Genomic DNA, 18,373 nt, shown 5'->3' with positions numbered 1-18,373 from the left:
TCGTGTCCCTCCAGCACCCCAACTCTCCTTTTCCATCATCATCCCACCTGTTGGGATCACAGAGCCCCGGAATGGCTTGGGTGGGAAGGGACCTTCCCAGAGCTGGGGGATCGGTTGGATTTGATGGTCTTGGAGCTCTTTTCCTTTGCTTTTGTCCCGTTTGGCTTTGTCCAGTGATTCTGTGATTCCAGCAAAACCTGCAGCGGGAGGAGAGCTCCGCGCGCGTCTCTCCCGCCTAACCCCGCCTTGGAATTTCCCTGTCCTTGCAGGTTTGACTTTGAGAGCCTGGAGAGCAGCGTGGAGAGCTCCATGGACAAGTCCAAGCCCTGGAGCCGCTCCATCGAGGACCTGCACAGGGGCAGCAACCTGCCCTCTCCCGTGGGGAACAGCATCTCCCGCTCCGGCAGGCACTCCACGCTCCGGTATGGAACCCTGGGGAACCCTGGGGAATCCTTGGGAATCCTTGGGAACGGCACTGGGGGACAGCCTTTCCCTCTGGGATATCCCTCCTCTGCCCTCTGATGCCAGTGGAGGTGTGGCACGTGGAGGAATTGCTGGTTTGAGGTGGAAGGAACCTCTCAGGGGCAGCGGCTGGGGCAGGAATCACTTCCAAGGGCAGGATGAGCTGAGGATACCTTTGCTTGTGCCATTCCCCTTCTCCAAAATGTCACTCAGCATTCCCATGGGCCCATGGAGGCTGGGGCTCCCACCCCGTGTCCTCTCTCTTCCAGCAGCACATTCCCTCTGTGCTGCCATGAACGGGACATTGGGTTCTTTGGAAAGGCCACTTCCCTCCCCCAAACCTGCTGTCACCCTCTCACCATTCCACACTTGACTCTCTCTTTCCCAATATTCCTTTTTTTTGAGTTTCACTTATGGAAAAGGCAGGATCACTCCCCAGGACTGGTTGGCAGTCACCTCTCTTCCATTCCTTGGGTGTCCCACCGCAGCCACCCCCCTCAGCTCCCAGTGCTGCTACTCAGGATGCAGCTCAGAGTGTTGGATCCTTTGGGACTTCTTTTGGCTTGTATGGAGTTCTGCTCCATAGTCCTGTGAGCACGGCAGAGCCCAAACATGGAGCCAGAGAGGTCTCATTTCCAGCCTTTCCCCTCCAGCAGAGGTGCTTTTGGTGTGCCAGGCACTGACCTTGGCCCTGGGGTCGATGTCGAGTGGCTCCAAACCTTGTGCCTGGAAGATTCAATTCCCAGCCCTCAGGCAGTGCAGAGGAGGAGAGCTCTGGGGAAGAAATCCAGCTGTGGAGTGCAGCAGGATCACCTGGCCAGTTGATTCAGGGTTTTTTTAGTGGTTTTGGTGTTCTTTGCTCCTGAATTGCTCTGCCAGAAGTGGCGGAGCCCGAGCCGGAGCTGGCCATGTCCTCAGGAGGAGTGCTTGGGATTAGGAATGCCTAACTCAGGAATACCTTTCATGTCTCTTACACTGTTTCTCTTCATCTCCTTCCACCCTTTTCCCTTTCTCACATCTCCCTTTATTCCTCACCTATCTGAATCTCCATTTCAACGTCTCCACCGTTCCCTTTTCCCGCTCGAACGCTCTTTCCCCATCGCTTCTCCCGCCCTTCCCACCTCTCCCACCCCTTCCCCGTGCTCTCATCTCCTCTCCCACGCCATCAGCCCGGTTTCTCTGCCCGACCACCTTGAGCTCAAACGCTGCCGCGGCTGCCTGGCGGCCGACTGCCTCTGGAGCAGCTTCCCCTTGCGCTCCGCCGCCCGGAAAACCCCGTAAGTGCCGGTGGGCGCTGTCCCCGCAGGGCTCCGAGCCCCGGGGCCAGCACTGCTGCCATGCCACGGACAATGCGGCGGCCACGCGGGCTGGGACGGCCCCAGACAATCCCGGGAGAAGGGATCCGGGCTCAGCTCGCGTGGCTGTCACATTCCCGCCGTAGTTGGCTTCTGTAGAACGGGATTTCCGCCGAGAGAGGGAGAGGGTTGGCATGGAAGCAAGAGCTGAGTTCTCCTCATCGTGGTGCGAGTAGTTGTGTTTGATAGCTAAACTTAGAGCTTTTAGTCCTTGTCCCTCTTGTTTCCCCTTTTTGCTATAAATAGAGGCTTTACTCATACCCGAAACTGCCGCGGAAACGGGACCTGACAAAGTTTTCCAGCCAAAATTTCCCTCCTGCCTCCAGAGCCATCTTAGTACTGGGGCAGCGTTTCTGGAATGGGTTTTGGAGGGGTTTTTTTTCCTTAAATCCATGTTTTAAAATCTGTGGTTTTAATATTCTCTTAAATGGCTGTTTTTAAAAAAAGGCGTATCTTTTAAAAATCCATGTTTTTTTAGAGGTCTCTTTTTGAAACAGTATTTTTCAATAGCTGGGGATTGTGTGTGTTAAAAAACCCCTGAAAGCTAAAGGTAGGTGAGAGATTTTTAAGAAGGGAAGGGTTTATTATAATTACAGTTTTTGAGTTGTGATTTTTATAATTAGTAAATATTGGTGAACTGAAGGAGAATCTTCTCCTCAGAACAAGGCAGGTGCTCAGCTGAGGAGGGGGTGCAGGGTGGTTTTTTTGGGCAAAACCAGGAGGTTCTGCCTCATCTCCAGGTGATAAATGAGATTTTTTGGGATGTGTGGACACCCAGGCTGTGTGGAAATTCCTGGAATGGTGGAAACTGTGCAGTGGGAGGAAGGAGCCCCAGAATCCCAGCCTGGTTTGGGTTGGAAGGGTTTGGACTCATCCCATTCCACGGGCAGGGACACCTCCCACTCCCCCAGGCTGGGTGGGCTGAAAGATTTGGAGGAGAAAGGAGAAGGCTGAGATCTCCCCAGGATAATGCAGAATTCAGGATCTGGCCGGGGTGGGCAGAGCTCTGTCCATGCTCCAGGACCTTCCCTCCCTGACTCCAGCCCCAGCTGCCTCCCCACTGCTCCTCTCAGCAGTGCTGAAGCTGCCAATTCCCTGCTCCCTGTTTCCCTGGCAACTGAGAGGGGTTTTTTCCTTCAGAGGAGGCACAGGGATTTGGGAAACTGACACCAAAATGAGGGCAGGAGGATGAAAAAGGGGGAAGAACCTTTGGGGATTTCGCTGCTGCTTTTTTGGGAGAAGGAGCTTTACTGAGAGCCAGGCTCTGCTGTCAGATCAATATTAATGCAGGCTTTGCAGTGTCCCAGCCCATCAGAAATTCCCTTTCTTCTGAGCAGAATATTGGAGTTTTCATGTGGATTGAACTGAGAAACTTCAGTTCTTCCTCTGGAATCTGTCGAGCCTGCGAGGAGAGGATGATCCAGAAATGGCCTTTGATAATGGGGCTTAAATTTGACACGGTTTTGGGAGCTGCAGTCACTGACTTTGGGCTTTGCCAGTGACACTTTCACTGCTCAGGGGCCTGGGGAAGAGGTCCTTTCGTCAGATACTTCCTAATTTACCAGAACATCTTTGTGAGCAGCACCGGGAGCTCGCAGAAACCCCAGACTGCTGGGATGAGCCAAAACCTTCCCTTCTGAAGGAAATTTTTGCTGCCAGTTGATACAAACCCCACGGTTTCCAACCCACCACCAGCAAAATTGCAGGGATGGAACCCAAAACCCACCCAGCCCTGATGAACTTCAGCTTTCATCGCTGTGAGACCCACCCTGGGCTGCTCTCCTGGGAGCCAGGGGAGAACAGGATATTTTTTAGCAGCTAAAAAGGTGAAAGTGATGGGAGAAATCAGCTGAGATTTGTATTGAATTGGGGCGTTCAAAGTCTGCGCCACTGGAGTGGGCACGTCCTGGAATTCCAGGAGGGTTTGGAATCTAATTCCAACCTTTCTCCCACTGTCCCAGGCTGCCCCAGCCTGGCCTTGGGCACTGCCAGGGATCCAGGGCAGCCCCAGCTGCTCTGGCAATTCCATTCCAGCCAGGAATTGCCAATTCCCAGTCTCCCATCCATCCCTGCCCTCTGGCAGTGGGAGAGTGTCCTGTGTCCTGTCCCTCCAGGCCTTGTCCCCAGTCCCTCTCCAGCTCTCCTGGAGCCCCTCCAGGCCCTGCCAGGGGCTCTGAACTCTCCCTGGAGCCTTCCCCTCTCCAGGGGAACATTCCCAGCTCTCCCAGCCTGGCTCCAGAAGGGCTCCAGCCCTGGTTGCAGCTCCATGCCCCTAAAATATAAAAAAGGATGGAATTATTCTGTAACAGAAAAGTTTTTCTGTCAGATCTGGGTGAGAGGAAGAACCTCAAACTCTGTATTCCAGCCCAGCCTTTGCTGGTTGTTGGTTTTCCCACAGTGCCGTTGAAATCCTGCCCTCTCCTCATCCTCCTCATCCCAAATCCCTGGATCAGAGGTGTGCCAGCCCCTCGCAGAGCCTTCCCCTCTGCAGGAGCTTCCACAGGCTCAGCTCTGCAGCTCCTGCTGTTCTGCAGGGGAGAGGTTTTGTAGTTCCCCTTGCAAGGAGGGGCCGTGGAAATGAAAGAGGAACCATCTGACTTTAATTAGCAGGGTAAATATCCTGGGGGTGACATCACTGGGACCTGCAGCAGACAGGAAATCAAACCCAACCAGTCCTCCAGCTGCTGGGCCAAGCCTCGGGGAGCCAGGAGCGAAGGAAAAGCAGAAGCTCAGCCACCATCCACCCCTTCCCTGGCTGCTGGAGCTCAAGGGGAGCTGTTGGAGCTGCCCTGCCTCGGGGAGCAAACGGAGCCATCAGGAGCCTTGGCAGGGCTGCAGACACAGGGAAAGGCACCCTGAGCTGGAATTCCAGGGGCAGAGCCACGGTCTGGGGCTCCGGTACCAAAAATCCTCGTTGGTGCTTGGTTGTGGTGGCTCTGGGCAGGAGTCACACCTGCTGAGGGGATGGGCTGGGGGGCCAGGGCAGAATTCCCTGTGTCCTGGGGGGCTGGCTGAGCACAGGGGCTCTCCAGGGATGTTCCATGGCCAGGGCCCTGCTGCACGGTGCCCTGGCACGGGGGAAGCTCTGGGAGGGGAATGGGTGATGGATGCCAGGCAGTGGGACCAGGGGCAGGAGCTGACCCCAGGAAATTCCACCTGGACAGGAGAACTTCCCTGGCACTGCCCAAGCCCTGAATGGAGTCTCCTCCCTGGGGTTGTTCCAGAATCATCTGGAATGAGCCCATCCCATCCCACCCTGCCATGGCAGGGACATTCCCACTATCCCAGCTGCTCCAGCCTGGCCTTGGACATTCCAGGGATCCAGGGCAGCCCCAGCTGCTCTGGGAATTCCAGCCCAGCCAGGAATTCCCAGTTCCCAATCTCCCATCCATCCCTGCCCTCTGGCACTGGGAGCCATTCCCTGTGTCCTGTCCCTCCATCCTTGTCCCCAGTCCCTCTGCAGCTCTCCTGGAGCCCCTCCAGGCCCTGCCAGGGGCTCTGAGCTCTGCCTGGAGCCTTCCCTTCTCCAGGGGAACATTCCCAGCTCTCCCAGTTTGGCCTGGAAAGCCACCCAGGTATGGAGAGGTTTAGGAGGGACATCTCAGCTTGGGCAGGTTCCATCCAAGTGGTTGGAGCCAGGCTGAAATTCCAGGCAGATCAGACCCAGTGCCGGGCATGCTGGAGTACCCTTGCTGCCCAGTTTTTCCAAGCACCTGGAAATAGTAAATCTGGATTTATGATCATTTTTATTGTTTGAAGAGACTTCTCCCCATTTCTTAGAGCCAACAGAAATGGTGGATGCTTCAGTTCTGAAATTCAGGGATTCTCCAGGCACTGAGGAAATTATTTTTCTTCTAGCAGTGGCATGATAAAAATCTCATTAATCTGATCTAAAATGTATGGAAAATAATTCTGCAGCCCTTCATAATTTAAATCTGAGATAAACCAGTGCAGGAACCGTCTCTGTGGGACTAAAAACACTTTAATTTTTTTTTTTCTGTGTTTTTCACATTTGGTGGGGTGGGTGTGTGGCCCTGGCAGCTCTGGGGTGGTGCACATTGTCCAGGCAGAACTGGGGGGGCTTCCACACTTCCCAGTTCAGATTCCCAGTTTGGGGTCACTCAGCTCCTGTCGTGGCTGGGGAAGGGACATTTGGGACAGGAGGGCACAGAGCTGATCCAAGGGGATGTGGGACAGCCCTGGCAGCCCCATCCCCGCCAGAGCATCCCAAATATCCAGGTGCAGGAGCAGAGCTTGGGGCCAGCAGCCTCCCCCTGTGCTGCTCCCAAAATTCAGCTCCAGTGCTCCAACCCCTCCAGACTAAAACTAAATATAATCCACCTAAACTCCTTTATGATAATTATTTTATAACATAGAATTTATTTTATAATTATTTTAATTAATACTAAATAATACATGTTTATAATTTAATATATTTGTATTATTTAATCTGCTTATTAGATATACTTTATACACTAGTTAATATGGAGTGCTGATCCCAAACTGGGTCACGTTTCCCAAAATCCTGCAGTGCCCTGAGCTGATGGATTCATTCATATTTATGGATGGAAAAAAAAAAAAGAAAGAAAAACTCCTTTGACAGGATCCTGCTTTGGATTTTGGGGATTCCTTTCATCTCAGCTGGGAAGGAGAAGCCCAGGGGAGGGATTGTGGGAAGCTGGGAACTGAGGGCAGGGTGGGCACAGGGGGCACCCAGCCCTGGGGGGACCTTGCTCCTCTCGGGTTGTGAGTTTGAAAAGGGGGAATTGGCAGGGATGAGCTGGGAAGTGACAATAAACCAGTCTGGTATTCCCAGTTCCTTGCCTTCTTTGTGGATTTCAACCAGGAATTTGCAGGGATGAGCCAAGAAGTATAAAAAACTGGTGTGGTATTCCCTCTTCCTGCTTTTATTGTGGATTTAAACCAGGAATTTGCAGGGGTGAGCCAGGGAGTCACAATAACTGGTGTGGTATTCCCTGTCCTTGCCTTTTTTTGTGGATTTACACAGGGAATTTGCAGGGATGAGCCAAGAGGTGTAAAAAACTGGCGCGGTATTCCTGCAGTTATCATGGATTTAAACCAGGAATTTGCAGGGATGAGCTGGGAAGTCACACTTAACCAGTGTGGTATTCCCTGTTCCTGCTTTTATCGTGGATTTTAAACCAGGAATTTTCAAGGATGAGCTGGGAAGTCACACTTAACCAGTGTGGTATTCCCTGTTCCTGCTTTTATTGTGCATTTGAACAGGGAATTTGCAGGGATGAGCCAAGAGGTCTAAAAAACTGGTGTGGTATTGTGTTCCCTCTTCCTGCTTTTATTGTGGATTTAAACAGGGAATTTTCAGGGATGAGCCAGGGAGTCACAATTAACCAGTGTGATATTCCCTGTCCTTGCCTTTTTTTGTGGATTTACACAGAGGGAATTTGCAGGGATGAGCCAGGGAGTCACAATAAAGCAGTGTGGTATTCCCTGTCCTTACCTTTTTTTGTGGATTTACACAGGGAATTTTCAGGGATGAGCCAAGAGGTGTGAAAACTGGTGTGGTATTGTGTTCCCTCTTCCTGCTTTTATTGTGGATTTAAACAGGGAATTTTCAGGGATGAGCCAGGGAGTCACAATTAACCAGTGTGGTATTCCCTGTCCTTATGTTTTTGTGGATTTAAACCAGGAATTTTCAGGGATGAACCAGGGAGTCCCGATAAACTGCTGTGGTATTCCCTGTTCCTGCTTTTATTGTGGATTTAAACAGGGAATTTTCAGGGATGAGCCAGGGAGTCACAGTACACCAGCGTGGCATTCCCTGTCCCAGTTTTCCTGGGAATATCCCCTGTCACCTCTGCTGGCAGGAAGGGCCGAGGTGCAGCTCCTGCTGGAGCCAAACATCGGGATTTTTATCCTTGCCAGGACCTTTCCCTCTTCATTTCCACCAATGTTTTCTGCTTGCCCTCTGGAAAACACTTCCCCCAGTGGAAGGCTGTTCCTTCTGGGAGCCTCCTCTGGCCGGGGCGACCCCGAGATTGTGTCAGAAAGTCTCTTTTTCCCAACCCAAGAAGGAGTCAGGAGTCTCCGGCTGTCGTTCTCAAGGCTGTTCATTAATTGTTATCTGGAACATTTTCTGTCTGGCCTGCCGTGGTCTGCTCAGCAGCTCAGCCAGGGCCACGCTGCCCTCCCACGGGGCTGCTGCTGTCCTTTATACTAAAAACTACGTGTGCTGTATTTACAGTTCTGTTCCAATCCTATCACCTGTGTCAGACAGTGACTTTCCACTCCAGACCAATCTGAAAGTGCCAACATCACCCAAACCATGGAGGCTGGGAAGGAGAAGGAAAAAGGACATGGCACGCCCTGATTCCTCCACCTTGGAACCTTAAACCCCTGTGTTCAAAATCCCAAAATTTCTCTTTTCACCCTGTAATCACTACTGTGTCACTGTAGCACTCAAAAGAACAAACACACACTGCTGTTCTCAGGGTGAGGAAAAAAGGGGGATGTTTATTTTCTGACTCCAGTGTAGCCGTGATATTTTATGAAAATCCTTGTGTCAGGATTTTCTTCTCCTGAGAAGCTGAGGGGCCTCAGGAACGAGTGTGGATGATTGTTATCTGTTCCTGTGGAATGCATCAGGTGCTGCCTTGGTTGGTCCTTGTGAGGTGTTTCTAATTAATGGCCAATCAAGGATGCAGCTGCTCAGACTCTCTGGGAGTCACAAGCCTTTGTTATTCATTCCATTCTTTCCTGTTTCACCTTCTTTCTCTCTGTTCTTTTAGTTTTAGTGTAGCATTTTTAGTATAATATGTATCATAATGTAATAAGCCAGCCTTCTGAGACATGGAGTCCAGATTTTATGTCTCTCTTCCCAAGTCCTGCGTGCCCAGAAAGACCACATTCCAACATTTATAGGTTTCCAAAAGTGACAGTGGGTTGGAGGGTGGCAGTGCCACCTCTCCAGTGACACTGGACAGACCAACAGTCCACCAAATTCCTCCTCCATAAAGGGAAGCAAAACAATGAGTTATTTACAGAAAATGTGTGAGAAAGTTCGTTACAAGAACGTAAACATCAGAAGGCTTAAAATAATTTAAAAAATCAACACTTCTACTGTGCTGCCTAAACTTTGGTGACCTTTAACTCTTCATGCAAGGTTGGCAATTTGCTGCACGGGTGGAACGCAAAGCCGCGGGGCTCTCTGCCTGCATGGCAGGGTCTCGGAGCCCCCTGGCTGGGGCTGGGACGTGCTGGGCTCCCTGAATTCCTGCCCTTTCCCGCCAATCCCCGGCAGCAATCCCGCGCTTGATGGCGGTCGGGTTTCTCGCAGGTACAACACGCTGCCCAGCCGAAGGACGCTGAAGAACTCGCGGCTGGTGAGCAAGAAGGACGACGTGCACGTGTGCATCATGTGCCTCAGGGCCATCATGAACTACCAGGTGAGCTCCAACATCAATCATGAGCCCCCAGGTGAGCTCCCCATCATGAGCCCCCAGGTGAGCTCCCCATCATGAGCCACCAGGTGAGCTCCCCATCATGAGCCCCCAGGTGAGCTCCCCCATCATGAGCCCCCAGGTGAGCTCCCCATCATGAGCCACCAGGTGAGCTCCCCATCATGAGCCCCCAGGTGAGCTCCCCATCATGAGCCCCCAGGTGAGCTCCCCCATCATGAGCCCCCAGGTGAGCTCCCCCATCATGAGCCCCCAGGTGAGCTCCCCATCATGAACCCCCAGGTGAGCTCCCCATCATGAACTGCCAGGTGAGCTCCACCATCATGAGCCACCAGGTGAGCTCCCCCATCATGAGCCCCCAGGTGAGCTCCCCATCATGAGCCACCAGGCTGAGGCAGGACTGTGGGGTTTTGGGGCCAGGCTGAGGCAGGACTGTGGGGTTTTGGGCCATGGTGAGGCAGGATTGTGGGATTTTGGGGGCCAGGCTGAGGCAGGACTGTGGGATTTTGGGGGCCAGGCTGAGGCAGGACTGTGGGATTTTGGGGCCAGGCTGAGGCAGGACTGTCCCTTCTCTTTCCAGTACGGGTTCAACATGGTCATGTCCCACCCTCACGCCGTCAATGAGATCGCGCTGAGTCTGAACAACAAGAACCCCAGGTAGGCTCCTCTGGCTCCTAGGCTTGAGCAGGCAGGTGAGTGAGGGGGGCTTGGGAAGGGCTTCCAGAGGGGGCTTTGGAGGAGGATCCAGGCTTTGCTCGGGCTCAGACGGGATCTGGAGCCGTGCAGATAAACGAGCAGTGGGTGTCTGCTTCCAGGGCTTCCAGAAGCTGCTGCTTCTCCAGCTCTAATGATGGCTTCAGGCTGAAGCAGGGGGGATTTAGGTGGGACATTGGGAAGGAATTCCTGGCTGGGATGGGATTCCCAGAGCAGCTGGGGCTGCCTCTGGATCCCTGGCAGTGCCCAAGGCCAGGCTGGAATAACCTGGGACAGTGGGAGGTGTCCCTGCCATGGCAGGGGTGGCACTGGATCATCTTTGAGCTCCTTCCCACCCGAACCATTCTGGAATGTTGGGATTCAGCTGAAATTGGGCTGCTGGAGCCCTTCTGCTCTGTTCATTGCAGGGAAGCCCCAGTGGCAATGAGCAGCTTCGTGTGGGATTTCCCTGAAGAGAGGGAAAATCTGTAGGAAATGTTATCCAAGATCCTTAGCTTGGAATTTCTCTGGGAGAGGATTTCACTTCTGTTCTGGGTCAGGTTGCAGTAATGGATGCTGTAGCTCCTGAGTGCAACTGCTGGGCATTCCATGTCCCTCCTCTCCCACACATCCCCGTGGTCCCTCCTCCAGCAGATCCTGGAGTTCTGAACCTTGGCAGGTCAAACCAGTCCAGCTGTGGCCCAGGGATGTTTCCAAGGGAAGGTGAAGCAGGGGGGTGAGCTGATCACCTCACTGGATCTGTATTCCCAGCCTGGGCTGAGGCTGGGAGCAGGAACCTGTCCTGGGGGAAGCAGCTTCTTCCTTCTTTTATTGAGCCTCAAGTCAGCCAGCCAAGAATAAATGGGAAGTTTATTGTTTTGATAATTTTTTAAATAATTTTTGTCATCATTTTTACCATCATTTTTATCATCATTTTTATCATCATTTTTACCATCATTTTTATCATCATTTTTACCATCATTTTTATCATCATTTTTATCATTTTCCAGTGCCTGGAAATCAGGGGAGATCCCAGGTTTTCACTTTTTTGGAAGAAGTGGGTTATTTGGGTTCTGGTGGATAAGGAAGCTGCTGTGAAATGTGGCTGGAACAAGCTGGGGGCTGACCCCTGCTCAGAGCCCAGCCTGGGTTGGCTTTAGCCCTGGGGGAGCTGGTGGAGAGCCCTGAGGTTTGGGAGCTCAGGCTTGGCTGGGGTGTGCCCAGGGGAAGCAGCAGCTCCAGGGAATTGTGCTCACCCCAGAGGTGTGGGCAGCCCTGGAGGCTCCAATCCCAGAGGTTTCCATCCCTTCCCCTCAGGGAATATTGCAGCAAATCCCCACCACAGCTCCTTGATCCTGAAAAACCCTGCGAGTTCTTCCTGTGGCAGGAGGAAAACAACAAACTGCAAACCCTTGAGGAGGCAGAATTGAACATTCCATTTAAAATTTCCTAGGGAAGTGACCATTTTTTCTGCTTTCCAAAGATAACCCTGACCCTTTGAGAGCCCACAAGGTATTTCTTGTTCTGTAACATCTGCTTTGAGTCGCTGCTTGAGCATGGGACTAATTTTTTTCCTGTGTGTGTGCATGGTTTGCCTCTGCTCAGAGCTCAGCTGCCCCGAAAGTCTTTTGTTTTCCAGGAATCCTGGAAGGAAATACTGTGGATGATTTCCACGAGGGTTACACCGAGTTTGCTGCATGTTTTTCTCTCAGTCATCTCGTTTTCTCTCTGCTTCACTGCTGAAAATCAGCTCAGATTCCTGATTTTTCAGGAGAAGGACGTGCTCCAGCAGCCTGTGTTCCTGCAGTGAATTGTGTGTGTGTGTGGGGGGGGGGCTATAAATACAAATTATCACAGAGAATAATTCAGATTTGTGTCAGGGAAGCTGCAGGTTGGAATTTTAAGCTCTCCCATTCCAAACTGGGCTCCAGGGAAGGCGGCTGGGGCTGCCAAGCTGCTCCCCCGGGTGTGTGCAGGGCACTCCCTGGCAGCAGCGGCTCCCCCGGAGCCCCACCAGTGCCTCCTTGCTTGAGCTCCCCACTCGGGCTTCCAGTCCCTGCATGGTTTGAGGAGCTCTGAGAGCGGGGGGAGCTGCATGGCCCCAGGAGAGCGAGGCTCCAGAGCAGCACCGTGCACCTGCAGGGATCATTCCGGGGCTTCCAGCCAGGATGGGGCTGCAGCTCCCACCTTTCCCTCCGCGGGGAGCAGCCGGGGGGCTCGGCTGCTGTCGCTGAGCTCTGCTCTGCTCTCTCCACAGGACCAAGGCCCTGGTGCTGGAGCTTCTGGCGGCTGTCTGCCTCGTCCGGGGCGGCCACGAGATCATTCTGTCTGCCTTTGATAACTTCAAGGAGGTTGGTGCAGCTGCTTCGGCAAATCTGGGGGGTCCCCGTGGTTGATGGGAGCCTCCTCGTCCAGCAGAATTCCCTGCAGGAGGGAAAATCCATCAGCTGCAGGTTTCTCCTGGTGTCCGCTCCGTGGTTTCCGTGCTCAGGCAGAAGAGATGTAATTCCAACAATTCCAGCAACTTTTATCCCAGGCAGGCAAAGTGGAATGGGGTATCCTGAGCTTATCTCAGCCTTATCTCAAATAAAACCACCTACACTAAATAATAAATCATAATTATTTATTATTGACTTAATAATATATATCATTAACATATAATATATATAATTAATCAAATAATAAAAACCTACAACAAAATAAACACTGCTCAACATAGAACAACAACCCAAACAAATGTCTTAAAAAAAATCTCAAAAAGCTTCTGAAAACAGCCAATCAAAAACCTCAAAAAAAACCCTCCCAGCTCTCCACGTAACCCCTCAGCAAAATAATTCCACAAAAATATTAACAACAAAGCTCACTGAAATACTGTATTTCAAGTATTAAAAATTTAAGCATTAAAAATTTAAGCATTAAAAATTAAGCAATTTAAGTAACAAAGTATTACCCAAAATCTAGAAAAAATACACAACACCAAATTGTTACCCAAAATACAAAAAACCCCAACACTATACAAATCAGTCCTGTTCCAAATAGAAAACAAATAAAAACCTTTTACCATAAAAGGTGTTTCCCAACAAGTAAAACCTTTATATAAAAATGCAAGTGTTAATATTCTGGAAATAATAATAATAATTGAAATTACTGGAATAATATTATCCATCATTTCCATGTTTATGCAGAAGAGCTGCAATTCCAACAATTCCAGCACCTTTTATTCCAGCACCTGCCAGGGCAGGCAGGCTGCTGGAATGGGATATCCCAGCTGAGCTTATCTCAGCCTTATCTCAAATAAAAAATACCTGCAATAAATAATAATTATTTATTGTTAACTTAGTAATATATGTCATTAATCAAATAATAAAGACCTACAACAAAATAAACACTCCTCGACATAGAACAACTCAAAAAGCTTCTGAAAACAGCAAATCAAAACCTCAAAAAAACCCTCACAGCTCTCCATGGAACTCCTCAACAAGGTAATTCCACAAAAATAATAACAACAAAGCTCCCTGAAATACCGTATTTCAAGTATTAAAAATTTAAGCATGTAACAAAGTATTACCCAAAATCTAGAAAAAATACACAACACCAAATTGTTACCCAAAATACAAAAAACCCCCAACATTATGCAAATACAAAAAAATACAAAAAATACAAAATACAAAAAAATACAAAAAATACAAAATACAAAAAATACAAAAAATACAAAATACAAAAAAATACAAAAAATACAAAATACAAAAAAAACCCAACATTATGCAAATCATAAATTTATGCAAAACATAAACACCTTTTACCATAAAAGGTGTTTCCCAGAAAGGAAAACCACCATATAAAAATACAAATATTAATAACGGCTCAACTCCTGGAAATGCTAATAACTCAAATGACTGGAAGAGGAGCTTTTCTGAAGGTGGTCCTTGACTTTGAAGAGCCCAGTGTGTTTTGCTCCAAGGCATGAAGAAATGCCAAGAAAATGAATTGGGATTCAGCTCATCTCGGGAAGGTCTCTCTGGAGTCCTGACCAGCTGATGGTTGCACTGATTTATTTTCACTCCTCCTTCAGCCGGGGATCATTTTCTCTCCTTCCCCTCCCTGTCATTTGGGTTTCTCCCTAATTACAGAGAAAAGCCAGCTCTGAGCTGTAGCTGCAACTCTGCTCCCTCCACTCGTGGGTGAGATCCCAGTTTGAAGGAGAAAAGAGATAAAAAGAGTTCTTTTGTACCAAGAATTGTGCCTGGCTCCCCAGCCTGGCCCTGCAGGTGCCCACGGGGACTATCCCTGGCATTCTACCCAGGGGAAGCCTGGCTGCAGAGGGGGTGAGGGGCAGTGGGGAGCGTTGGAGGCTCTCTTGGGGCTGACCCCAGTGTGTGCTGCTTTCCAGGTGTGCGGGGAGAAGCAGCGCTTCGAGAAGCTCATGGAGCATTTCCGCAACGAGGACAACAACATTGACTTCATGGTGAGCGGCGCTGGCCCCACGCTCCTGGGGTTTGCATCACCTCCCTCCCCGGGCCCTTCTGCTGTCCCAGGCACAGCCGTTCCAGCAGGGAGGCTGTTGCTGGGGTGTTGGTTCCAGGGCTGATGGCAGAAATCTCCCCAATCTGGGAGTTTAAGGTCTTTGCTGGAGTGTGAGAAACTGAAATCTGAATTTAATCAGGGAAAAACCTCCCTTGAATTCCTGCTCAGTGCTTGGATCCCATGTGGGTCCGTTCTGAGCAGGATTTCCCTCCCCAGCCCTGGAATTCTGAGGCCTCTGTTGCACTTTGTCTCAATTTAGTGCTGAGCTTTGTGTACAGGACCTTTTTCTGCCGAAAATCAGGTGTTAGACACCAGTGAGGTGACTCCTGCAGGCTCTGAACACTCCAGGAATGTTTCCAGGATGGGATCACAGCCCTGAGGGCCAGCAGGTTAAAAATGAGGTGCTGTGAGGGAGGCAGGCTGGCAAATCCCTTGGATTCAAAAAGAGAAGGAGGAAGTTACATGATCCTTGCATTCTCCCTCAAGGCACCCAGCCTGGAGTCTCAGATTTTTCCCATCCGTTTTTCCTCTGGGCCCTGGCACAGATCCCAGGGAGGTGCCCAAATCCCAGTGCCAAACTGGTGATCCAGGGGGTGCCTTCAGTTCCTTCTTCCCACCAAATGACCCAGAGGTGTGGAGTCTCTGGAGGCTTTTCCTGCAGGAAAATCAGATTGCTTCACTCCTCAGGTTCCTCCTAGAAGTCTGGGAGGGATCCTGGTGGATTTTGGGAGGCTGCTGCTGCCGTGTTGCTCTCAGGATGGGGTTTTATCCATGAGAAACCCAGCAAGGATGAGGGAAATTCCTTCCTGGAGCAGCTCCAGGGGTGGCAGACGGGATGCTGAGAGGCCTGGGCACAGCAGGGTGTGGCAAGGGAAGGACAGATTTTTGGGACTTGTACCCCAATTCCTGTCACTCCACGGGAGATTTCCCCACATCCCATACCCTGGAGAGCCTTTGCCTTGCCCTGGCTGGCTTGGGATGTGTGTGGATGCCAGTCCCTGGGATCTGCTCCTCCATCAGCTTGGGGAATGTGCTTTGGGCAGCCAACAGAGGTCTTTTTGTGCAAGTCCCTTTTCCTAAACTGGGGCTTCCAGGCCCAGAGTAATCTCACTTTTATAGGCCCAGATTAATCTCGCTTTCACAGCTGTTTAAAACCAGGCCCAGAGGAATCTCCTTTTTCCAGGCTGTTTAGAACCAGACCTACAATGAATCTCCCTTTTTCAGGCTGTTTAGAACCAGGCCTAGATTAATCCCCCTTTTCCAGGCTGTTCAAACCCAAGCTCAGATGGATCTCCTTTTTCCAGGCTGTTCAAACCCAAGCCCAGATGAATCTCCCTTTTCCAGGCTGTTCAAACTCAAGCCCAGATGAATCCCCCTTTTCCAGTCTGTTCAAACCCAAGCCCAGATGAATCTCCCTTCTCCAGTCTGTTCAAACCCAAGCTCAGATGAATCTCCCTTCTCCAGGCTGTTCAAACCCAGATCCAGATGAATCTCCCTTCTCCAGGCTGTTCAAACCCAAGCCCAGATGAATCTCCCTTCTCCAGTCTGTTCAAACCCAAGCCCAGATGAATCTCCCTTTTCCAGGCTGTTCAAACCCAGATCCAGCTGAATCTCCCTTCTCCAGTCTGTTCAAACCCAAGCCCAGATGAATCTCCCTTCTCCAGGCTGTTCAAACCCAGATCCAGATGAATCTCCCTTCTCCAGGCTGTTCAAGCCCAGGACTGGTTTTCCAGAGCCTGGCGCCTGCACTCCCGGGCAGCGCTCCTGCTCTGGGGAGGTGACTCTGCAGACATGACCTAATTCCTGGAATGCTCGTTCCCCTCCATCCCAGCAGCCCAGGGCTCCCCGGGGCCAGCCTGGGCTGGGAATGAGCAGTCCAGGGGAGCAGCTGATGGGTTTCCCTGGAGGAGCACAGGGAACTGTGCTGGTGGCCGTGCCCAGCCTGGGGATCCTGTCCAGTGCTGCTCCCGGGGATCCTGTCCAGTGCTGCTCCCATTCCAGCTGCTCCTGGGGATACCTGGGGTGGGGATTTGTGGAGGAGTTTTGAATAAGTTGCAGATGGGATTCCTGGGTTGCTTTAGATGATGCAATTTATTTTTCTTCTGCATAAGCAAGAAAGGTGGGTTCTGTTCACATCTTCGCCACGCAGCTCAGAAGGTCACAAAACCTCTAATTATAGGAACTTTTCAAGATCTATTAACCAATAAAACATCACTATCAAAGATACTTGTATTTTTAACCTAATCTTTAAATATTCAATTTTATGAACCCGTGTTATAGTGTAAACTTACTTAATCACATTATACCATACAAACCTACCGTGCTATATTCTAAATTTCTTATTACCTTTGTAACTACTTTTATTTTTTCTGTATCCTAAACTCTAAAACTGTATTCTTTTTAATTTAACATGTTAATTTGAATTTACATTCTTACTTCTATCACTTAAGTTTAGAAACCTTTCCCAAGGATCAAATCCTGTATTTATTTCTCAGATCAAATCCTGTATTTATTTCTCAGATCAAATCCTGTATTTAATTCTGAACTTTGGCTTACAAGGCCGAGGTTCTGAGGGTCCCCTGCGTTTGAAGTTGCCCCCCTGGGCTCACCTGGGTGTCCTTGCAGGTGGCCTGCATGCAGTTCATCAACATCGTGGTGCACTCCGTGGAGGACATGAACTTCCGAGTGCACCTGCAGTACGAGTTCACCAAGCTGGGCCTGGACGAGTACCTGGACGTGAGTCTGGAGCTGCTCCCATCCCGATCCCCCCTCACCCCGCAGCTCCTGGGCTGTCCCGCAGCTGGGAGTGGCTGCAGCCAGCTGCAATTACAGCCTGCAGCTAAATCTGGAGCCTGATCACAAAGGGAGGATGAACCGCAGCCATCCTCACCCTGCCACGTCCCCCGGCTCCAGCCACGGGGCTCCCTCCTTCTCCAGGCTGGAGAATCTCCTTTGGGATTCTCTGACAGCTCTGGTGTCTGTCTGTCAGCTGCTTCTTTGTTTCCCCTCCTCTATTTCCCATGGGATCCCAGGATCGTTCGGGTTGGAAAGGACCTTAAAGAGTTTCCTCTGCCATGGGCAGGGACCCTTCCACCGTCCCAGGCTGCTCCAAGCCCCCCCAGCCTGGCCCTGGACACTTGCAGGGACTGGGGCAGCCACAGCCTCTCCAGGCAGCATTTCCCCCTGTCCTTGGGAGCACATCCATGGAAACCCTGCTGCTGCTGGCGTGGGAATGACCTGTCCCCACAGATCCCTGCTCCGTGTCCACCAGGAGAGGGATCTGGGCTCTGTGGGGTGTGCTTGGACAGGGCTGCATGGCCATGGCTGTGTTTGGGGCCTGGGGAGTCCATGGGGAGCAGGCAGAGCCTTTCCCAGCAAACGGAGAGGAAATCGTGGGGTGCTTTGGGCTGGGAGGGACCCTGAAGCTCCCATTCCATGGGCAGGGAAGCTGTAATGTCCCCTGGAGGGACGGAGGACCAGACCCTGCCTGAGCTGGGGCTGTTTGGTGTCCAGAGGGTTCCCCTGGGTGGTGGAGGTGCCCTGAGCTGCCCCCGTCCCCCGGCCCTGCTCCAGTTCCCGGTGTCACCAGTGTCCCCTGGGCCCCGCAGAAGCTGAAGCACACGGAGAGTGACAAGCTGCAGGTGCAGATCCAGGCCTACCTGGACAACGTGTTCGACGTGGGGGCCCTGCTGGAGGACGCCGAGACCAAGAACGCAGCCCTGGAAAGGGTGGAGGAACTGGAAGAAAACCTGTCCCACGTGAGTGGCCCCTGTGCCACCTGCACTCTGGGCTGGCCTGGCCCAGTCTGGGGGCAGGCTCACTGGGAAGAAGCCTTGGGATCGCTGGGCCACTGAACTGGGAAAGAACCAGGCTCTGGTTGTGCTTCCAGGAGGATTCACCTGG

The 18,373-nt window shown here is 51.3% G+C and overlaps 1 protein-coding gene across 10 annotated transcripts in view; it reads left to right on the top strand.

Moving 5' to 3' along the window:
• Positions 1-18,373, top strand: part of FMNL2 (formin like 2) — a 116,711-nt gene that overhangs the window by 81,570 nt on the left and 16,768 nt on the right. For 6 of the 10 annotated variants that reach the window (XM_038142008.1, XM_038142004.1, XM_038142009.1 and 3 more), the window contains exons 6-13: positions 270-422; positions 1,632-1,739; positions 9,133-9,241; positions 9,834-9,910; positions 12,204-12,297; positions 14,337-14,411; positions 17,096-17,206; positions 18,079-18,228. In XM_038142008.1, coding sequence (XP_037997936.1) covers positions 270-422; positions 1,632-1,739; positions 9,133-9,241; positions 9,834-9,910; positions 12,204-12,297; positions 14,337-14,411; positions 17,096-17,206; positions 18,079-18,228 — 877 coding nt within the window. The remainder of the gene's footprint in view (positions 1-269; positions 423-1,631; positions 1,740-9,132; positions 9,242-9,833; positions 9,911-12,203; positions 12,298-14,336; positions 14,412-17,095; positions 17,207-18,078; positions 18,229-18,373) is intronic. The other 4 variants (XM_038142011.1, XM_038142013.1, XM_038142012.1 and 1 more) reach the window with 1 other exon arrangement.

This window comes from Motacilla alba, chromosome 7 (genome assembly GCF_015832195.1).
Source record: "Motacilla alba alba isolate MOTALB_02 chromosome 7, Motacilla_alba_V1.0_pri, whole genome shotgun sequence".
Lineage (NCBI taxonomy): Eukaryota > Metazoa > Chordata > Aves > Passeriformes > Motacillidae > Motacilla > Motacilla alba.
The sequence above is the reverse complement of the archived record's forward strand: the minus strand, read 5'-3'. Positions and strand labels throughout refer to the sequence as shown.